The sequence below is a fragment of the Populus euphratica genome, unplaced genomic scaffold, assembly GCF_000495115.2.
Source record: "Populus euphratica unplaced genomic scaffold, PopEup_1.0 scaffold3.1, whole genome shotgun sequence".
NCBI lineage: Eukaryota > Viridiplantae > Streptophyta > Magnoliopsida > Malpighiales > Salicaceae > Populus > Populus euphratica.
The window spans coordinates 5708754-5729435 of NW_011499847.1; the positions used below are offsets into that span (position 1 = coordinate 5708754).

Here is a 20682-nt window from a genome sequence, read left to right on the forward strand (position 1 = left end):
AATTAGAAATCCATTTCACCTATAAACTATTTTTTATAAGTAATCAAGGAAATATCTTAAGATTTTACTTTGATACTTTATAAAAATAAAATTAATTATGCTATATAAATCCGGACATTATTTACTATAGTATGTTTAAAAAAAAAAAGATGGACGCATTAAGATTTGAAATTTGTCAGCAGTGAATAAACTCCTAGGCTAATTTTGCTAATTTGATGCATGCTTCAATAAACAAGGGTACCATTGAAAATAACTTCAAAGCATATGACATGGCATGGAATTACATTGATAACCCTTTATTAATGTGTGAAAAGTCAAATAAGACTAATATTATAAAATATCACTTGCACACTCGTTGTTCCTAACTTTTTGCGGTATATATCCACAAGGGTCACCCTTCTATCCAAACCTGCACCCATCGGTCTCAGCCTCTTTAGCTGCCCCGTCATAGCCATAGTCAAAAAATAAAGACCCGTCCCATCATATTAACTTAACATTTAAAAATAGGATAATCCTGACTTTCGTGGGCTGAGTGACGGCTAATCTGACTTAGTTTCATCTCTTGCTGCCAATGCCTAACAATTTAGTTCCATTGAACATGTTCGGACCGAGGAGCTGGTGAAACTTTCTTCGGGCAGAATTCATGGCAGTGGGCACCATGAAGCAGGAGGCAATCGACAAACTCCCATCATTTAGGCCCAAATCTTACTTGTTTTGGTTCATGTCCAAGCCTTCTAATTTATCTTAATCGCCTTCCATTCAAAAGATGTTGGGCCTTAGTGAATCTGGACCGACCGTGAGCCTTTGTTAGCTTGATCCTAAGTGGGCTCGAGACGGCATAGGCTTCTTTTAGTGAACAGGTTTAGATTTTTAAGATAACGTTATCACTTGGGCGTGGGAGACTGTCTGAAATCCATTTGGGTGCATAAGCAGACCCTTTTAACCTGGGATGACATCGAAGGAAACAAGAAAAGCTCTTCATCCTCAATGGGACGTTGTGTCCAAGTTCCTGACATGCAGTTTCACACGAGAAGGAACATAAAACTAAAATACAAAGAACACAGCCAGGATTCAAAGTGTAAATTCAGTAACTACGTATCATTGTCTCCTTTCCAAAAATTATAGTTGTTTTCAGGTCCTAGTAGCATTGTCAAGTCGTTATTCATGGATTCGCTCTTTAGTTTGTAAGGTCAAGCTGTAAAACTTTGAAATTAATGAATTTGTAATGCAGAGTTTACATGCTGTTTGTAATCTTTGGAATTGAATTTAATTTCAAGATTTAAATCAAGTTTGTAATTTGAAATTTTTTGAGAATTCTGATTTGAATTCTAAATAAAATTCAATTGCTAAAAAAATAACCAAAAACAAATCAGGGAAAGAACCTCTGATTTGCTATAGTAATTCCCTTAAATTGATATTAAAAATAATATTCTAAAAATACTCTTAACAGCTCAAAATCTATTTGTTTATAAAAGAAAAAAAAAAAACAACTATTTCTTTCCTTCTCTTTTTCTAATCTTCGTGCCTGCTACTTGAAGAGGGGATGTAAAATGCAGTAAAAGTGGCTGCTAATTTTTTCCTATATAGCTCCTCTTTTATAACTACAGAAGAACTGCAGAATTTAATCATAATTTGCAGATTATTTTACGCCTTTTCCAATTAATTTTCTTTTACGGATCTTAACTAATTCCAGTAATGAATAATGAGGATGAAGAATAACAAGTCCTTTTCTTTTTCAAATTATGCCTTCCTTAATTCTCAACAAGTCAGCAGACATCAAAATCCGTCTCTTTCAAAGCTTTAACTCTCTCAAACACCTAAAACATGTCCACGCAGCCCTTCTTCTCCTCGGCCTCGACGAAGACACTTACCTCCTTGACTAGGTCTTACGATGGCAGTTCTTCTCATTCATAGCTTACAAGTATGAATCTAAATTGATTCGGTACCTTTTGAGTTTATCCTGGGACTTGAGGTGTATAAAGTATATCTTCAAATCAGATTTTGTGATATCCTTGATCATATAAAAGGGGAAGTCCAGCATGAAGAATGATTAAAGCTATATATCTCGTCCAGCACTTAGGATGTTAGAGTTAGACTGGGAAATTAACATGAAGGTGGTAAAATATTACAAGAATAGTGTAAAAAAAATGGTAAATATAAGGGTTCTTGCAAAAAAAAATTGTAAGAAAAACTGATTCTAGGCAAAATAGTCAAAATTCAATTCATTTTCATAGATATATCAAATAATATAATTAAATTTAATATGTGATTTAATATTTTATTATAAATATAAAAATTATAATATATTATTAAATAAATTCGAATTGTATTTAAGATTGAATTAAATTTAACATGTAATTTAATTCGCTGTTAGTTTCTTTTGATCTTCGTTTTGATAAGAAGCGTGGACTTTAAACGATTTCCATTGGGCTTTTAAAATACATAGTTCTTACTCTGTTCAATTCAAGCCTGCTTGGGCTGCTATTAATGGCATCCAACGTTTGACTTTTCTTTCCACCATATTTTAAAAGAAAACTCCGAGATAATATACAATTGTATGCAGAAATAAAAGAATAATTAACTTGAACAAATTTCGTAAAATCTTTACAGTACAAAAATTAAATATTTTATTTTCATTAATACTAATTAAAAGCTTATTTTTTTATATAAAAAATATGTATATAAAGTTTGTATATGATCATATAATTATTGCTAATAATGCTGGTATAAACCTTTCAAGAGTTAAGTGTAAAATAATAATCTTGTTTAGTTTTCATTAAAAAAAATAGGATGAAATATATCAAAAATCTTATGCCTATTTAACCTATTATAAACAGTCCAATACCACAGTTTATTTATTTGTTTTGTTTTTTTTAATAATTTTAGATGCATGGATCAGCTTATATACATTATGACTAGTTCTAAATTCATTAAACACCCTATAGATGTAATAAATAGATAAAATATCATATAGATGACAAATATAAACAGAAAAAACGAATCTAAATGCTGAAGAAAATAATAATTTATTTATTTTTAATCCTGGAACCAGTGTCCAGCGAAGCATGACAATGTTAATTTGCATTGCATTTCTCATTGTTAGCATATTAAAGTTACATTATCAGAAATTATTTCTCGATGAAATTATAATGAATTCATTTGTGTTTCAAGATAGGTGTAGGTACTTTCCTCTAACCTAAGGCAACCTTAACCTTGTCATAAAGGGTCCCGTCAGAAACCAGAAAATTTAGTTAGGGACCTAAGTTGTAAAATCTTTTTAGAGAAAGGTCAAGTTTTAATTTCACTAGTATATGGGTTAAAATTATAAATTCTTAAGCAAAAGATCGAAAAAAAACAAATCATGCCTATCAGCTCCCTATCTCCGTCACCGGGTCCCGTACTGCGTGACAATATTAATTCGCATATGCCCGTCCATACTGTTTTTTTCTTTAAAAAAAAACTATTCTTTCCCTGGTGTTATTATTAGATTTTTTTATTTTTTTTTACTAGTCCCATGCTGCAACAGCATGGGTGAGTTAATTTTTTTTTATATAAAAAAATTCTAATGATAATATTTTTATTAAATCTAGGTTAACTTAATAAATTTATGACATGAAATAACATTAGATAGGGAAAAATAAAAATAAAACATTTAAGGTTTAATAAAACTAATTTTAAAATATAAATTTAAAAAAAATCAAGAAAAAAATTTAAATCAGTCCGAGTTCACTTCACTAACACATTATCTTTAACATGCAATTTAGATAAAATAATTATTTTAAAAAAGAATGATCAAATCTAAATAAATATAAAAAAACTTAAATTACATTGAGCTAATCTAATGAATATATAATGAATATATGATCCAGTATAATTTAATGAAAAGGAAAAGCAAAAAAATAAGAAAAATCAACATCTACTAACACAATTTCGGGTAATGAAACTAAAAAATAACTATTAAAAAAAAATTAAAAGCAGCATATATTAACTTAATTAATCCGTAACCCGAGATAATCTAAAAGAAATTAAGGAAATGGATAAAAAATAAAAAGTTCAAAATAATAATTTAATGTCAAATAATAAAATTATTAAAAAAATTAAATTGAGATAATTTTTTAAATTAGCAACGAAAAACTGAGATAATTATAAAAGATAAAAAAAATTATAAATAAAATTCTTAACCATTAAAAAAATTAGAAAGAAAACAAATAATAATAAAAAACAATAAGATAATATAAAAACTAATGAAAAAAAATAACGAGGGATTTAATTCAAAAATAAAATAAAATAAAAAATAAAAAAAATTAAAAAAATGAGGACTAGAATTGAATAAAAAATAGATAAAATAAAAATGCCGAGGAGAAAATTAAAAGAAAAAAAATAAAGATCAAAACTAAATAAAAAATAAAATAAAATATCGAGAGATTAATTAAAAGAACAAAAAACAATCAAGAAAATAATTAAAAAGAACAATTAAAAGCATGACAACCCAATCTGGAAAATAAAATAAAATCTTAAGTGACAAAATTAAAAGAAAAAATCAAAAAAATAATAAAAATAATAATTTAAAAATAAGTATGATATAAAAGTAAAACAAAATCAAATGAATAAATTTTTTTAAAAATTTAAAAAAAGATCAATAAAAAAAATTATAATTTCAAGATAAAATAAATGAAAAGACAATCTTTATTTTTGCGATGTAATCCAAAATTCAATGAGTAAAAAGAAGAAAGAGGAAGAGGAAAAAAAAAGCCAACCTCCTCCGTTAATTGAGAAACATGCAATGCTCCATAAGTCTCCACCACAAAATGACATGATAATAGAAAAATCTTGGTCACTGCACGTGTTAATAATTTATTTTTATTTTTATTTATGAAAACACTAATTGTTTTCTATTTCAATAGAGTATAACAAAAAAAAACCCATAAAAAATATTAAAATAACCCTTTACCTACCCTTTAATTTTATTGATTTTAAATTATTCTCAATCAATTTACAAATAATCTTTGTATCCCATGGAAAATACTGTTGTAGCCCTATAAACAAAATAAAAACTTTTGCAGATAAAGGCAAAATACTAATTATACTTTGCAATTCCACAGTAAATTACCTCATATTCTACCGTAAAAAACCATCAGTTTTCGAGTTTTTTACAATACGCAACCACATTAAATACTAATAATTTAATCTTACTAACCATTTAGGTGGTAACCAAATAGTAAGAACTTAGGATCAAGGAGTTTGCTCCCTCTGTGATCTCAGGTTCGAATTCTTGGTTACTCATATGATAACCACTGGAGGCTTATATGGTCATTAACTTTAGGGTCCACAGGATTAGTCGTTGTGCGCGCGTTTTCGAGTTTTTTACAATACGCAACCAAATTAAATACTAATAATTTAACCTTACTTTGTCACGTCCGTGGGGTCGTTACATGTTTATGTCACGACTTCTTCTTTTTTTTGTTTTTTCCATGACATTATACTTTACACGAGTACATTTGTTCTCCCCTGAACCCATCCATATGTTCGACTCAGTTATCCAAGCGAGTCAGACATTTTTTCTCGCATTTCTGTCACCACAAGATTAAATTTCTGTTTTCTCATAGCATAAAGGGTGAATGACCATACGTCGCTGTCTTGTTAGCTGATGTATCCACCAATAATTCATATTTTCGGTTCCTTGATAATTTTTCTCCCCTAAAAAAAAATAAAAAGAAAAAGAAAATCAAAGATCGGAAATCACACAATAGCACTAACGCAAAAAGGCTCAAAACCACTACTGTATCACTACTATAGTAGCGTTCACCATTTATTCAATAGCGGACCCCTCAAACCCTACTCTCTTTAATGAACCGGTCCCGGAGGCTACTATGGCTCCTTGATAGTCTCTCTCTCTCGCGTGACACTCCAGTCCACACGCCATAGCCTTGTAAACTTCCTCCCCCTCCCTATCAAACTTGAGAATAGTCATTCAAAACCCCTTCATTTCCCATGGCAGCTGCTTGTTTGATCGACGCAACCCGCTCCACAACCTGCAGAGACACACAAGCTGCAACCCACCTAAAACTAATCTCCATCTTAATAATCTTCTTTACTAGCATAATTGGCATCTCTTTTCCAGTTCTCTTAGCTCGCTATTTCCAAGGCAAGCCCGTCTACGACAGGGCAACTCTAATCATCAAGTGTTTCGCGGCAGGAGTAATCCTCTCCACTTCACTAGTCCACGTACTCCCGGACGCTTTCGGTGCACTCTCTGATTGCCACGTAGCATCAAAACATCCCTGGAAAGATTTTCCTTTTGCAGGTTTAATTGCTTTAATTGGGGTTTTATTAGCCCTGTTAGTTGATTTAACGGCAAGTGCACACGTGGAGCAACACGGGAAAGGGCATGGTGACGGTGACGGTGACGGTGACGGGGAGTACTCGGTTGTTGGGACACAGGAGGAGATGGTGGGAAAGAGAGTGAGTGACATGTCGGTTAAGGTGGAGATCATGGGAGAGGTCGATTTGGTTAAGGTAAAGCAGAGGTTGGTGTCGCAGGTTTTGGAAATTGGGATTATTTTTCACTCGGTGATAATTGGGGTTACCATGGGTATGTCACAAAATAAGTGTACTATTAGACCTCTTGTTGCTGCTCTTGCTTTTCATCAGATTTTTGAAGGGATGGGTCTTGGCGGCTGCATTGCTCAGGTAAATTCCTCTTAATTATTTTGTTAATCTTACCTCTGATGTGGTATTTAATTGTTAATTAATCTCTGCTTGTTGATGATGTGGTTTAATTAGTTTATTAGCTTCCTAGTTAAAGAGAAAAAAAACAAGTACTGCTCTGCATGTGGGCTTGGAATGGGATGATTTGTAAATTTGGGCACTTGCCAGTTTAGAATGAACGACATGTCTTTCTTTCCAGCAGCCGAGTGTCGTTCATTCCTTCAACCAGCTTTACCTTCTAAGAAGGAGACGACCTGCTTGATTGTATTATATCAAAATCTGTAAGCTAATAATTTCCCCATTCATTCATTGTAAGAGTGGTGATTATAGGATATGTAGTTAGTACATCATGAGCTGCTGGATCATGCAGGAGTTCAAATCTTTTGCAGGAGTATTAACGGCATTTTCTTGCTTCCTTGTTGGATGCGTAAAATGTATATTTAGTATTTAGAATTTTACATGGCAATCTTGCGAGAATGAGTCATTCCTCATGAACGATTGACAATAACGAGGATATCAACCAGCTTTTCAGTTTGTTCAAGTTTTCTTTCTTTCAAAGAAAGTTGTCGTCGGAACATGTCAGCATAAATCGGGCACGCTTCTTTATGGGAGAGGATAGAAATACTGTGACTGCTAACATTTCATTCTTGCTATGAATCTGATTGTGCACGTAATGGTGGCAAATTGCAGGCAGGGTTTAGCTTCGGAACAGTGGCCTACATGTGTTTTATGTTTGCAGTGACTACGCCGATGGGGATAGTGTTAGGGATGATCATATTTTCAATGACTGGTTATGACGACAGTAACCCCAATGCCTTGATTATGGAAGGATTACTGGGGTCATTATCTTCAGGTGTGCTTGTATACATGGGTCTTGTTGATCTCATAGCTGTTGATTTCTTCCATAACAAGCTGATGAGTTCTGCCCCATGGTTGAAGAAATCATCATTCATCGCACTTGCTCTTGGCTCTACTGCAATGTCTATCCTTGCTCTTTGGGCTTGAAATTATTTTTGTGCTCTTGTTTCTGAAGGCTAGACATTAAAGTAATGATACAGGAGCTTGTATACGTCGTTCAAAAACATCAAAACAGCCTTCTATATATATATATGAAAAAACAGTCATTTTCTGCTATGCAAGGACGCTTGCATGTAGCTAACTATCAAGGTGTATAATTTAGAAAACGTGGTGGCATACGGCCACTTGGTATCAAGAGTTCGAGCTAGGCTAGTGACCAGCAAATTTCTTTTAGTTACATCCAGAGAATGTTATAGCATAAACCTTTCTAAAACGTAGTGCTCTTCTATGCCAAGCAAGTGGAGTGCTGCTATTTATCTTTCACCTTGATACATATAATTAACCTTGGCACGTTTGCTCTATGTCTTAGTTTGAATACAACTCATTAGTTAGTTAATTATTTTGATAGTTTACATGTTTTATTAACTTATAATTACTTTTTAATTTATATTGAAGTTTTTAATTTTAATATGAATATGTTATAGCATTTATCTTCATTGTCTAATCTAAAGTAAATTTATGCGGTGGAGTTAGACTAATTCATTTGTGTAGAATTCAAGTTGAGCTAGCAGATGGATGGTGAGTTATTGTATCCTAAAAAGACTAAGTTGTTGAGAAGGTTTTTTGTATTTTATTATTATTATTATTATAACTTATAAATACTAAAAATCTTAAATCTATGTTAAAAAGGTGATATACTCTTGCCTTGAGTAGAAAAAAACAAAAACTCTACAAGTTTTAATAGATAATTTATTGTGGATTACTATGATGAAATGTTTTTTTTTGCTTGAGTAGAAAAACAAAAAGAGACTGGAGACTGGAGGTTTTTTAGTCTTTTTTATTGGTTTATTAGTCACTAGAAGATTGCTTGAGAAAATAGAGTTTGTTTTTTTTTTTAACACAATAAAAATAATGTTTTGTAAAATTTAGAATTATTAAACAAAGAATCTTTTGACTTTTCACAATTTTCTTAATAATAAAAATTATTGGGCCACTAGACAAGAGGTTTTTTTTTCCATTATCTATGCATAGTAAAAGTATGCCTTTAACTTTAAAAAATACAAAAAATAAGTTTTGTTTTTGGGTTATTTTTTTATATATATTCTTACGCAAGTATGTAATATAATTATCAAGATCATAAGGAATGTTTTGATTTTTTCATATTTATTTTTGAATTTTTAAATTATAAAAATTGATAAACATGTACCAACAAATGAGTGATGTTCGTGTCATTCAAACAATATATGGGACGCTACCCAATAGCCAAATCAAGTTTTTCATCACCTCTTTAAATATACATAGATTCTCTTTCACACCAAGTAGCGCATGGCGGATTATGATGGTTGAATTGTTGCCATTCAAACAATATATGGGACGCTACCCAGTAGCCAAATCAAGTTTTTCATCACCTCTTTAAATATACATAGATTCTCTTTCACACCAAGTAGCGCATGGCGGATTATGATGGTTGAATTGTTGCCGATGATCATTTATTTTTTCCCTTTTCTTTCTCTTTCCTAATAGAAAAGGTATATCATTATTTTCTTTGTTTTTTTTGTTTTCAATTTTAGTCTTATTTTTTTTAATTTCTTATTTCATTCTTATTTTTTGTATAGAAATTTTTTGTTTTTCAATTTAGTATTTCAATTATAATTGCGTATATGTTTTATTTTTTATTTCAGCTCTCATTCTTTTAATTTTTTATTTTATTTTTATTCCTTTTATAGTTTTAACTCTCATTCTTTTAATTTTGTATTTTATTCTTATTTCTTTTATATAAGTTTTTTCTTCAATTTAGTCCTTTAATTACAATTTGTTATTTGTTTTGTTTTTCATTTTGGCTATCTTTTTTTTTCTTCCTTAGCCTCTTTGTTAAGGTTTTTATGACTTTTAATTTCATCATTCAATTAAAGTTTTTTTTTTCTAATTTAACCATCATTCTTTTGATTTGGTTTTTATTTTGTTAAAGCTATTTTTCAATTCAATTTAACTCTTTAATTGAAAATCTTAATTTGCCCTCCAATTCATGCTCTTTTTTTTTCCACTTATTTTTTTAGATTCTTTTATCTAATTGATTTTTTTATGGTTTTATCTTTTAATATTTGATTTGTTAGGAATTCAACTTTGTGCAATCTAATTGTTCTGCATTATTTTTTTAATATTAATTTTGAAATTATCTTTAATTTTTTATGTATTTATCACAGTTTCATAATCTAATTTATGTATTTATGACAGTTTCATAATCTAAATAACAGGTTTTGCATGTCATTTTTAATATAATTTTTTTAGAATTGTTTTGTTTGTGTTTTATTTTTCAAAATATTATTCTAATTCATTTGTATTTTTTTTGTTTTATAAAATGAACTTTATTTTTTAAAAATAAAAATATTTATTTTTAAATTATATTGTTGATGTGTTGGGTCTTGTGTGATATTTTTTTAGGGCATGAATTTATTTAATCAGTTTTATTTATGTTTATCTTTTAGGTCACATTTATATTTATATTTTATTTAATCAGTTTTATTTATATTTATCTTTTAAATTAAATTTATATTTATATTTTTAATGTCTTTTTTATATAATTTTTTTTTTCTAATTTCATTATTCAATAGTCATCGGATTTTTTTTTCCTGATAGTTAACATTAACATTTTCTCTTATTTCCTTATTATATAATTATTGTTGAAAACAATAGTCATCGAAACTCGAACTTTATTTTAAAGAAAGAAGCTATCAGAAACAAAACTGTTAGGCTAAACTTGGTCAATGTCTCTTTTTGGAGCGTCGCATCAAAGAACCTTTCTTTTCTCTGTGGAGTTTTCTACCACTCCTTCGGCTTCTGCTTGTTCCGTACCGATTTCATATACATGTGCATGATAAAACAGAAAGGAAGTGATAATGTTCAATGGTGATGATATCTGGTCATTGCCTTGTACAACGTTCTTGGTTGACGTGTTTCAGTTCGGTACTACGATGAGCTATGGCCTCACGACTGGAACAAAATTTGCTCAAAGTGCAGACATAGTGAATACAACGTCAGAAACCCACTATCGAAACACCCCCGAATATTTCCTCATGGAATGGTGTGTGGTTTTTCAAAAACAAATCTTAGTGCTGGTCGTGACTACTGGAAGCTGACGAGGGACTCCATCTTCCACTATCTATATCAAGTCTTTGTGCTAACAGATGATTCGCAGCTTGCAGGACATGCTATTGAAGAAAAGAGGCCTCTGGGGCATGTTACCATTCTTTTATGAAGTATGGATTTGTTTGTTGAAGATTCACCGGTCTTTTTTTATTTTTATAATATTAGTGGGTTTACGCCTCACCAAGCTTGTGATTGGTCAGTTTCAATCTTTGATCGGCGGACCACGAATTCATGTAATGTAAATCATGTAACGGAGAAATACGAGAACAGACCTCGAGATGAAAACTGGATAGAGATCAGAATAAACAGTTTAGGCAAAAAAATTAATATTCAAATAAATTGTATAAACCCACTTAAAAGCATAGGTCCCGTAGCTCAGTTGGTTAGAGCGTTGGTCTTATGAGCCGAAGGTCGCGGGTTCGAGCCCCGCCGGGACCATTCTATTCTGTCTTATATTTTTACCCCCGAAGAAGGTGCCTTAAAGCTTAATAATGCAGCGTTTTTTAATTCGTGAAATGTGAACTCGTTGGTTGGAAGAGTGATAAACATCCGTCACACACCCAGTTTATCTTCTCTCTTTAAAAGCATTTAAAAAAATATATTTTTTTTTTCTTCAAATTAATTTTTTTTTATATTATTTTGATATGCGAATATTTCAAATATTTTTTTATTTCAAATATTTTTTAAAAAACATATATTTATGGCCCATGAGAAACTAACCCTAGTTTTTTTTAAATAAAAGGAAAAGAAAATCAGCGTCACCCTTCAATGTCCTACTCTCAGCATCATTCATCAATTCGGTACCAGGACAGCCCTTGACGAACAAAAACAAACGATGCTGCATGGAACATGGTCAAACATAAAACAAAATGCAATCCAACCACATTGTTCAAAGCTTTGTGGATGAATTAAAACCAAGTCCAACGTCTTTGAGCCCAATCAAATTAAGATATGTTCCGAACTGTAGGTTACTTTAACATTCTTGGATCACTCTCATAGCCTTCATTCAGTGAAGGTAAACAAAAAGAACAAAAAATTATAAAACAAGTAAAGTGGAAGGAGAGAGAAAGGAAAAATGATAGATGACTTATCACCCATCTAGTTGCTTGATTAATAAAAGAGACAAGATAAAAGTTAATCAATTCATATTAAAAAGCATTGAAGAATAGAAAAATGTGAGTTTATATATCTAGAGATCTCTCATATTTTGACAATCAATTGAGGGATGACACAGCATAATAACACACAAGGAGAAATTAATTCCTTGTTTTATAACTCAAATCAAATGTTTATAATCATGTTCACGATTTTAAATGTATCCAGTACATGAAAAAAAAATTTTATGTATACAAGAACATCTAAGCGATGGTCCAAAATATATAAAGCAATATATCACACATAGTACTTAAATAAAAAAAATAATAAATATTAAAATACGTTGTATAAAAAGGTTTAACAATGGTGATCGTCCCCTCTCATTCCATGCTCATACCGTGACCTTAACAGGTTAGAATGAACTCCTTAATCTTTGGACTCTATATTAGATACGATCGATAATCCTATAGACTAATTATATATAATCATTCTAACTTTATCAGTTAAAACTATTCTTTGATATTTAAAAAAAAAAAACCGAGACAGTCATTTTAGAAAGTCATTAAGCCTTAGGTTAATAAAAGACAAAAAAAAAGAAAGAAGAAGCTAGATTTTTGTTAAGTGAGGTTTTAAGATATAATTTATATTTAAGTTTTTAGGTGAGATGGTTATTTGATATGGTATCAGAGTCTTGATGACCAAATGATTACGAGTTCGAATCTTAACATCCTTATTTATTTAATAAAAATTAAGTAGAAAGTAATGCGGACTTGTACAAGTTTAAAGTTCAAAGAATTTTTACTTAAAAAAATATATTAAAAAATAATATAAATCATATCCTAAAACCTTAACTAATTATTTAAATTTTTAAATAAAATATTTCTTCCAATTTCATCACAAAATTAAAGATAAAGCATGGTTGCATGTATCAGGACATTACTTTGAGACAACGTACGTAAATGTCAAGACTCGAGCTACAAGGATATAAGAATCCAGATAGTGGGACCGATGTTTAAAAGTACCTATGCTCTCCAAAATGAACAGACGGTATCAATTAATTAGGACAATCCCGGTGTCTGACCTGACTGTCTGAAAGGAATTAGCAAAATAATGTCGATAACTACCTAACCTGTTGCCAAATCCACACGATGAGAAACTTGGCATGGGCAGCTGGTCATAGCCATCCTCTTAACCGACAAACATCCTAGCACCACTAATTAAACCAACCAGCAAGAACTCCCCTATACATGAGTTATGGCCTCTCCTTGGTCAGGTGATTTTGACTGATAATTTAATCTCCATCTTAATTGCTTTTTTATATATATATATATAATTAAAAAATAACTTATTTGTTAGTTCTAGATAAATATAAACAAAGTAGTATATGTTTAATCTTTAACCAAGGAGCATACTCACTCGAATTCGTCACTTTTTAATCAATCATTCATTTATAAGTCCTCATTTAGAAAAAATATACTCGAAGGGTCTTGGCAATTTTCCTCTGTGAGTTTCATTGATTGATTCTGGTTTTGCTTAATTCTTTTATAACCTGGATTTCCTTGGTATGCCATAGTAAGCTGCTTCTAATTCATTCAAACGCTGCCCAAAAGTCTGAAATGGAAGGAAAATTAATTACTAATGTCATGAAAACTGTCTACACGAGATTGAAAAAAATGGTAGTAATTCTCTATTTTTCTTTCTTAATTACTCTTTCTTTTCTTTTCTTTTGTTTTCCTTTTCCTGGGAATATTGCTACCAATTATGACGGTGCACACGTCTATTCATTCTCTCTTTGCTTGAAGAACAACAAGCTGAAGTTCGAATGAGGCAATCAGTGGCTGTAATCAACGAAAAGCATACACATATCCGGTTTCATTGACCCCTTAATTGGACTCTGAGTTAAATACAAACCAACGAGAAAACCAAGCAAGCACATCTCTCACACGTAGCAATTTGTTTTATGCAGCATAGTTATTATTAAACCCAGACCGCCCAAAACACCTGGCAGAAATATGAAAGACTTTACAAGAGAATTTGTTCTCTCTAACCTGTTCATAGTTCAGGGTTTTTAATGGGCAGTTGAAGTTGTTTTTTATTTATAAATATATTAAAATAATATTTTTTATAAAAAATATATTTAATATTAATATATCAAAATAATTTAAAGAAAAAAATTAATTTAAAATAAAAAAATTAATTTTTAAAAATATTTTTAGAATAAAAAAAATATTTAATTTACCACGGTAACACGTCCCGCGTTTTCTTCGACTCATCAAACATATACAGCCACACACAGCTCCAAGACTTGCTACTGCTCAGTCAAGATTCTTTCCCTTGCGATGCCTTGTGTTAATTAAGCATATAACTTTTGGATCATAGACTGATACTGTGCACACCAGCTCTATGATCAAAATACTGTTTTCTTCAGCTAACAAGCGTGACCCATTGTAATGTTGAAGGAATTAAGAGATAATCAAACAGCTCAAGATAGCATGGCCCAGTAAGTAAAGAGAATTCAGATACAAAAATGATCTATCAACTTACAAAAGATCATCTAGACAAGCTCTCTTTATAAACATAGACAATCTCTCAGGCATCCAATTCAATCACATTAATTGATGGGAAAGCCTTACTTTCTGATCTATTCCTACTCAGCATTCTCTTCAAAGAAGAACCCAAAGACGAAGAAGTAGATGGTGATTCTGATAAACAATCACAGTTTACCGCAAGATTCCCATTCTCAGAATTTGAAATAACAATTTCCAATCTAGAGTCCCCAACACCATTCAAGCCCCTATCGTCTGTTGACTCTCTAGTACTCGCCTCCATGGACTTGCCATCACTTGCAATGTCATTGTCATCGCCCACAGCAGGAGCTCTACAAACTGGACAATTAGAGTGAGAATTCAACCACATATCAATACACTCAACATGAAAACCATGACCACACCTTGTCAAGCTCCTACCAGCCTCATTTTCCTCAAAAGGACTCAAGCAAATGACACACTCTAAACCTTGTTTACACTCTTCTGCTTTGTAAACAAACAACGGAATTGAAGAAATGACTGATGTATCAAGACCCTTCGAAGTAGAAGGAGAGAAAGTAGTGTCAATAGTGAAATTATGCAGATGGTGGAATCTTGAAGGAAGTAGAACGTGAGACGCAGTCACAGAACTTGATCTTCGTCTATTGCGAGCTTGTGCCAAGAACCACTTGGCATAGATGTGGAGAAGCAACACAAAGAGGATTACTAAAAGAAGGGATATAACTGCAGCAAGCATTATGTTGCTGTCATATGAAGATATGCTGCTGATGAGATGACTCATTGGATTGTGCTTTGGTGGTTCAATAGTAGTTGACATAGCAGTGCTTTTAGGGGTTTAAAGAGAGTGATGTTTGTAGAAGAGAAAAGTTGAGGATATATATTTACTTACGTAAGTACAGAACAATATAGAACTATCCTTTTTGTAGACAATAAGGTACCACTGTAATCTTCCTTTTCTTCTATTACTTGCTACTTCAATGTGCGTTTGTGTGTATAAAAGAAGACTTCAACATGAAAATGAAGTCGTTGATTGAGGATTAGATTACGGGTAATTTGTCCTCAAATATTTGCATGTATTAGCAAGCAATAACTCAAGACTATCTGTCTATACGGTCTTCTTTGAAGTAGAAAAGAATCCCTTTTTCCAAGGAGCTAATGAGACTCATGCATAGGAAAGAAGAGAAGAAAAGCCGAAATGGAGGACTCGTGAAGGCGACGGCATAAGAGGGTGGGGTTATTGGCTTCATGTGGCTATTTTAATTGCTTAAGAGGGAGTTAGGGATCCCAAGATTGAAAAGAGATATATTTGTTGTAGTTTTTGTTTTTAAATATTTTTTATTTAAAAATATATTAAAATAATTATATTTTTATTTTTCACATAACATATCAAATTTTTTATAAAACATTAAAAATTCAAGAAAATGTTTAAGAATTTTTAACTTCAATGAACATCCAGACATGGTATCTCTATAAGCCATCCTTTTCGGGTCTTTTTGGTTGAGTCAATTGGGGCCCTGATTGGTCTTGGGGGTCAAATTTTTGTTCAGGGGTCCCATGTGAATCTAACCAGATAAGATCTTTTGACTCTTATTACGACCACTAGTCCACTGTTGCATCACCACTAAACCTGTTGGGGCCTCTTTTTTTGCCTGTTTTCTGGCGAGGGATCCATTTTAGCGTTGGGTATAGGCTCGTGACCTCTGACCTGTCTCGGGGGCAATGTCGTATTACCTGTGACATGATCAGGTCCTACTCTTAGATAGACTATTGATATCAGATCTAAAAATCAGCAGCTATGTACACCGGTACGGCACTCAATCAATAGCCAGAAGTCCAGCAATGAATTGGGACCAAAACGGCGTCGGCAGAGACGTGGAGAAGCTAGCCAACTGTTGACGATAGGGAGCGCATGATGCATCCTCTCCAGAGCATTGCCATATATGACTGGAGGACAGTAGTTTCACAATAATCTTGGACAGTCTAGGGTGTGAGAAATTTAAAAGGAATCGGATTATTCTTCATCCATTCGATAATACGCTTAATTGAGACATGGTGATATTTAAAACGTGGATAACTAGAATGCGCTCGAGTTTTACACCTAAAACAGTTAAGAGATCCAGAATAACATATACAGTGCTGTTTGAAACTTTTTCGGATGCATTGAAAGGAAGCTACTTACGAGTTAAACACCATCATTGTTCGCGCAAGAAGAATTTTATCGTTGGAACGATGAAAATTATTCCAGATACAGTTGGTGCGTTTATGCTTGTATTGTGTCTCGTTAACGAATGGAGATTTAATGAATGTGATGTTGCATTTGAAGTTCGTGTAAAGAGTCGCAAAAATCTTCTGTGAGCATTTCAGTCCATGAGCTTGTATCTTTTCTCCTGGACTCCAGTAACTCCCATTTGTATCTCTATTATTGTATGAAGTGGCACCTGAAATTTGAATATAACTACTCTGTTAGAACGTGTCAGTAACACAGCTAGAATCCCGCACATCATGTTTACAAGCATCAGACTAGCCTCTCCTAAAAACTGTGCACCACTCAATTATATGTGCCGGGAGGATTGATTAGTCCCTTGCTGCATATAAACCATGTTCGTTCTAAGCTAATTATCATTAGTATCATCACAACAACAAAGCCAGTTCAGAATTATACTTAATTACCTCGATATGTGGAATTTCTTTTAGAGGCCTATCAGCAAAATAAGCATATAACGCTCTCAATACAGCCTGCACAAATAAAGCCATGAAGGCCATTATAAGCTTTGTCGAACCCAACTCAACTTATCAGGATAATGACAAATGCGGATGTTTAATGTAAAACCTGGTGAGAGATGACTACAACAGGAGCCCGTTGTCTTTCTAGTTCAATAATTACAGGCTCTAGCCTGCATTGATGTGGAAATTAGTTTTTTAATTTAACAAGCAGGAATATGACACATTGAAGGTTCTAATTAAAGCCGCTAAATGCAAACCTTTGGATGACATCGAGATAAGATTCTCCACGAGGGGATCGATACCTCAGCTTGTCCTTCCTGCGTGCCCTGCTCAAAGGGACATGCATCAGGCCTCAGGGAAGCAACTAATAATGTCCAAGCACAGAAAAAATACAAACGTGTGTGCACTTTCAAGTAAAGAGAGAACCCCAACTGATTGTCATAGGAGTTTACTACAAGAAAATAAGTTATTCAGGTAAAAGGTAAAGCAAATGGTAGGGAGAGCGAAGATGAGGAGAAGACACATACTCATATTCCTCAGGCATGTTCTTCTTGATCTCTTCGTATGTCATTCCATCACATACTCCAGCATTTATCTCATCAAGGGCACGCCATTGAATCTATCAAAATGGCCACAATTGTGAATTTTTCTATGAATTTCCGATGTCCATCATTCAGCCAAAGTAAATCAAGATTCTGAATGGCCAACTAACTGCGGGGCTTCAAACTGACCTTGGGAAATCCAATGATAGGACTTGCTGTTATAATTGTCCTTTGAAGTGTGCTGGTCCAAATCTAGACCACGGAAAAATCAGAAAAATGGTTGTAAGAATTCATGTAGCTCATTCTAAACACACCCAGTTTGACAGAACTTCCAAGAAACAAGATAATAATTATAAGTGAAATCACTGTTCCTATTTCCCAAAGAAAAAGGTACAAGAAAAAAGCAGCTAAAATGTGAAGAAACTATAATGATTTGCAGATAGTCACAACTAGAATGATAAAAGCAGTATTAAAAAAAGAAAAATTCAATCTTAAACGTAGTAAAAGCTATTTAAAACCACTTTTTTCTTGTGATCAGGAAAAACTTCTTGAGCTGAACTTCCAGGGAACAACATAAATAGTTATCAGTGAAATCATTGTTCCTACTTCCCAATGAAACCAAAAAAGAAAAAGAAAAGAAAAGAAAAAGAAGAGCTAAACTGTGAACAAACCATTAGGAGTTGCAGACAGTCACAACTAGCACAATAAAACAGCAGGCAATTCTGTTAAACTGAACATGGAAATTAGAAGTAGAAGTAACATGGTGTTCTCATTGACACAAAACATTGAAGCATTACCAAAAAAAAAGGCCAATCTTAAATGTAAATTCTATTAAAAAACCACTTCTATATCTTTATGATTTGGGAAAACTTATTGAGCTTAGGAGTACAGTGGCGTCACTACAAAAGCTTAAAAACTTTATTTGTGTAACATCTGAATTCTTAAATTTTATAATTATTAAAAGAAAAATCAACACATAACTTCACTACTTAAAGTGAAAGAAAACAGGAAAAGGTTGCAGAGGCACCTAACATCAAAAAGATTGGTTTTTAAGGATACAAGACTTGGATGATAGAACAGGTTAATCATGAGGATTGATGAAGGCTTACAGATGCTGCCTTTTCCGATTTCAGTCGTTTCTCAACAAAGTTAGCAAGTTTCTTGGCATAAATTTCTCCAGCATCACTGCAGAAACAAATAATAGTAAATTCCAGTCACCAGAAGGGGAGATCAAATCTCAAAGACAAACCAAAGTTTGCAGAAAATTGGAATGTGTTGAAAAGAAAGATTAGAAACTGAAGGAATCATGTCAGCATCGAGTGTTAAACCTAAATAGAAACAATACCAGAAGGGAAAATTGACTAGAGACAGAGAGACTTAATAATTTGGCAATATAATTGACATACAGATATCTCATTGCTCTTGGACATTGGTGGGGACTAGTTCTAGGTTATGACAAATCTCATCCTTGGATTGACTTTGAAAAACAGCAGTAATTATTAAAGGGAAAAAAAATATCAGCATTGGAATCAAGTTTTGGAGGACACTCATAAAAAAAATTAAGAAAAAGTCTTAAGAATACAACATGCATTTTTAATACATATTATATGTGGATATATATAGATATCGAGTGATTTGTGTTTGGGCCTCTCAGTTGTTATTCAATTATAATGTTGCTAACAAGAGTACTATGTAGGCCATTCAGCTTCCATGCTCAACAGTTTCACTCCTCTTTTATTCATAAAGATTCACATTCAGACACTTTTGGGTAAAAGCAAGATGTTGATCTTCACTGCAATATTGTAAGTAGCAAGAAGCCCGTAGGGATTCTATGAAGGATATTATAAGCTTCTCAAAAGGAATATGTTCAAGTCTGCAGAATATCCTTTATGGGATAGCTGTTTTCACACAACAAAATGGAAAAGGTGCCAACACACAATCAGTAAAAATGAGCCCAAGAATGCTTTACAAAAAAAAAATACTTTGTTTGGCATCTGTGCTGATATAGCGGAACACAATCTCAGTGCAAGGAGACAAGAAAATACTGTCTTACAGTACATTTTAGGTCATCCAAGATCAAAGATAACTAGACAAAATATAACATTTACAACTTGAAATTCGGATTCTACCAGATAATTAATAAATTGTGAACCAATACCTCAATACAGCATCACCACCAATTCTTCCTCTAACATTATCTCGACTCTCTCCGTGCCTGGTAAGTAATATTGGGCGTGGTGTAAGGGGTGTATTCACCTGCATCAGATTAAAATTTTTAGGTTTGAGTGAAAAGAATGAACATCAAATGAACAAGATTGTCACAAAAATGGTCAATCATGTTTCATCACTTTCAGGCATCTTGGTTTCTTTATGTTTATTAAAGTCACTGTTTGCAACTCAAGTAAACACCATCTTCTTCCTCTGCATAGAAGTGTATATAAAACCTCTCAAACAAACATCCCTCGGGTGCAATTTATTTTCAACAAACATGGTAGCTAAGATTTGACAGAAATTTGAATACAACTAGTGCCAGCTGTGATGAAAAGAGGGTTTCAGAAATTAGAAATTAGAAAGGAGAAGTGGCCAACTGGAACATTTCTATAATATGCTAAGAAATAATTGTACCGAATTGATGGCAGGACAACTTACTAAGAAAAAAACAATTTTCCCAGGAAGGTAGCCACTGATATTGTTAACCTGAATGTACAAACCCAAGTTGTATTATAGAATAATCACATGGAACATAGGGAGTTCAAAGACAACATCCTCCTTCAGTATATAAGGATTCATGAAAAAAGTTCAGTTAGCCAAGGTGCCATATAGACCAAAATGGCACTATTAACTTATCCTGTGCTGCATATAAATGAATTCACAAATCAGTTGGGTGGGGGGGGGGGGTGGGG

General features: G+C 32.5%; 3 protein-coding genes and 1 non-coding gene across 7 annotated transcripts in view; 2 read left to right on the plus strand and 2 right to left on the minus strand.

The window, feature by feature from the left end:
* The first annotated feature begins 5735 nt into the window (after positions 1-5735).
* ZIP6 (ZIP metal ion transporter family) lies at positions 5736-8262 on the plus strand. 2 transcript variants are annotated; one of them, XR_839484.1, is made up of 3 exons: positions 5736-6690; positions 7399-7938; positions 8170-8262. XR_839484.1 is itself a non-coding variant. In XM_011005518.1 (2 exons), the coding sequence occupies exons 1-2, from the start codon at positions 5992-5994 to the stop codon at positions 7711-7713; spliced, it is 1014 nt and encodes a 337-aa protein (XP_011003820.1). In that variant the 5' UTR covers positions 5736-5991; the 3' UTR covers positions 7714-8084. The 2 variants fall into 2 exon arrangements, 1 of the variants encoding a protein (XP_011003820.1); XM_011005518.1 differs by lacking the exon at positions 8170-8262 and having other exon boundaries at positions 7399-8084.
* A 2974-nt stretch (positions 8263-11236) lies between these two features.
* On the plus strand, positions 11237-11310 carry TRNAI-UAU (transfer RNA isoleucine (anticodon UAU)). Its single transcript has one exon. It is a non-coding gene; the product is annotated as a tRNA-Ile (tRNA).
* Positions 11311-14197: 2887 nt separating this feature from the next.
* Positions 14198-15836, minus strand: LOC105110474 (RING-H2 finger protein ATL63-like). The gene is made up of 2 exons (XM_011005535.1): positions 14512-15836; positions 14198-14425 (listed from the first exon to the last, which is right to left on the minus strand). The coding sequence occupies exon 1, from the start codon at positions 15328-15330 to the stop codon at positions 14557-14559; it is 774 nt and encodes a 257-aa protein (XP_011003837.1). The 5' UTR covers positions 15331-15836; the 3' UTR covers positions 14198-14425; positions 14512-14556.
* Positions 15837-16508: 672 nt separating this feature from the next.
* The window catches only part of LOC105110480 (6-phosphofructo-2-kinase/fructose-2,6-bisphosphatase-like), an 11181-nt gene continuing 7007 nt past the window's right edge, over positions 16509-20682 (minus strand). For 2 of the 3 annotated variants that reach the window (XM_011005548.1, XM_011005556.1), the window contains exons 15-23: positions 20429-20476; positions 19938-20035; positions 18889-18964; positions 17969-18031; positions 17765-17856; positions 17495-17563; positions 17344-17407; positions 17184-17249; positions 16509-16951 (exon numbers count right to left, since the gene is read on the minus strand). In XM_011005548.1, coding sequence (XP_011003850.1) covers positions 16874-16951; positions 17184-17249; positions 17344-17407; positions 17495-17563; positions 17765-17856; positions 17969-18031; positions 18889-18964; positions 19938-20035; positions 20429-20476 — 654 coding nt within the window. In that variant the 3' untranslated portion in view covers positions 16509-16873. Of the gene's footprint in view, positions 16952-17183; positions 17250-17343; positions 17408-17494; positions 17564-17669; positions 17689-17764; positions 17857-17968; positions 18032-18888; positions 18965-19937; positions 20036-20428; positions 20477-20682 lie in introns of those variants that run through there. The other variant, XM_011005563.1, reaches the window with a different exon arrangement.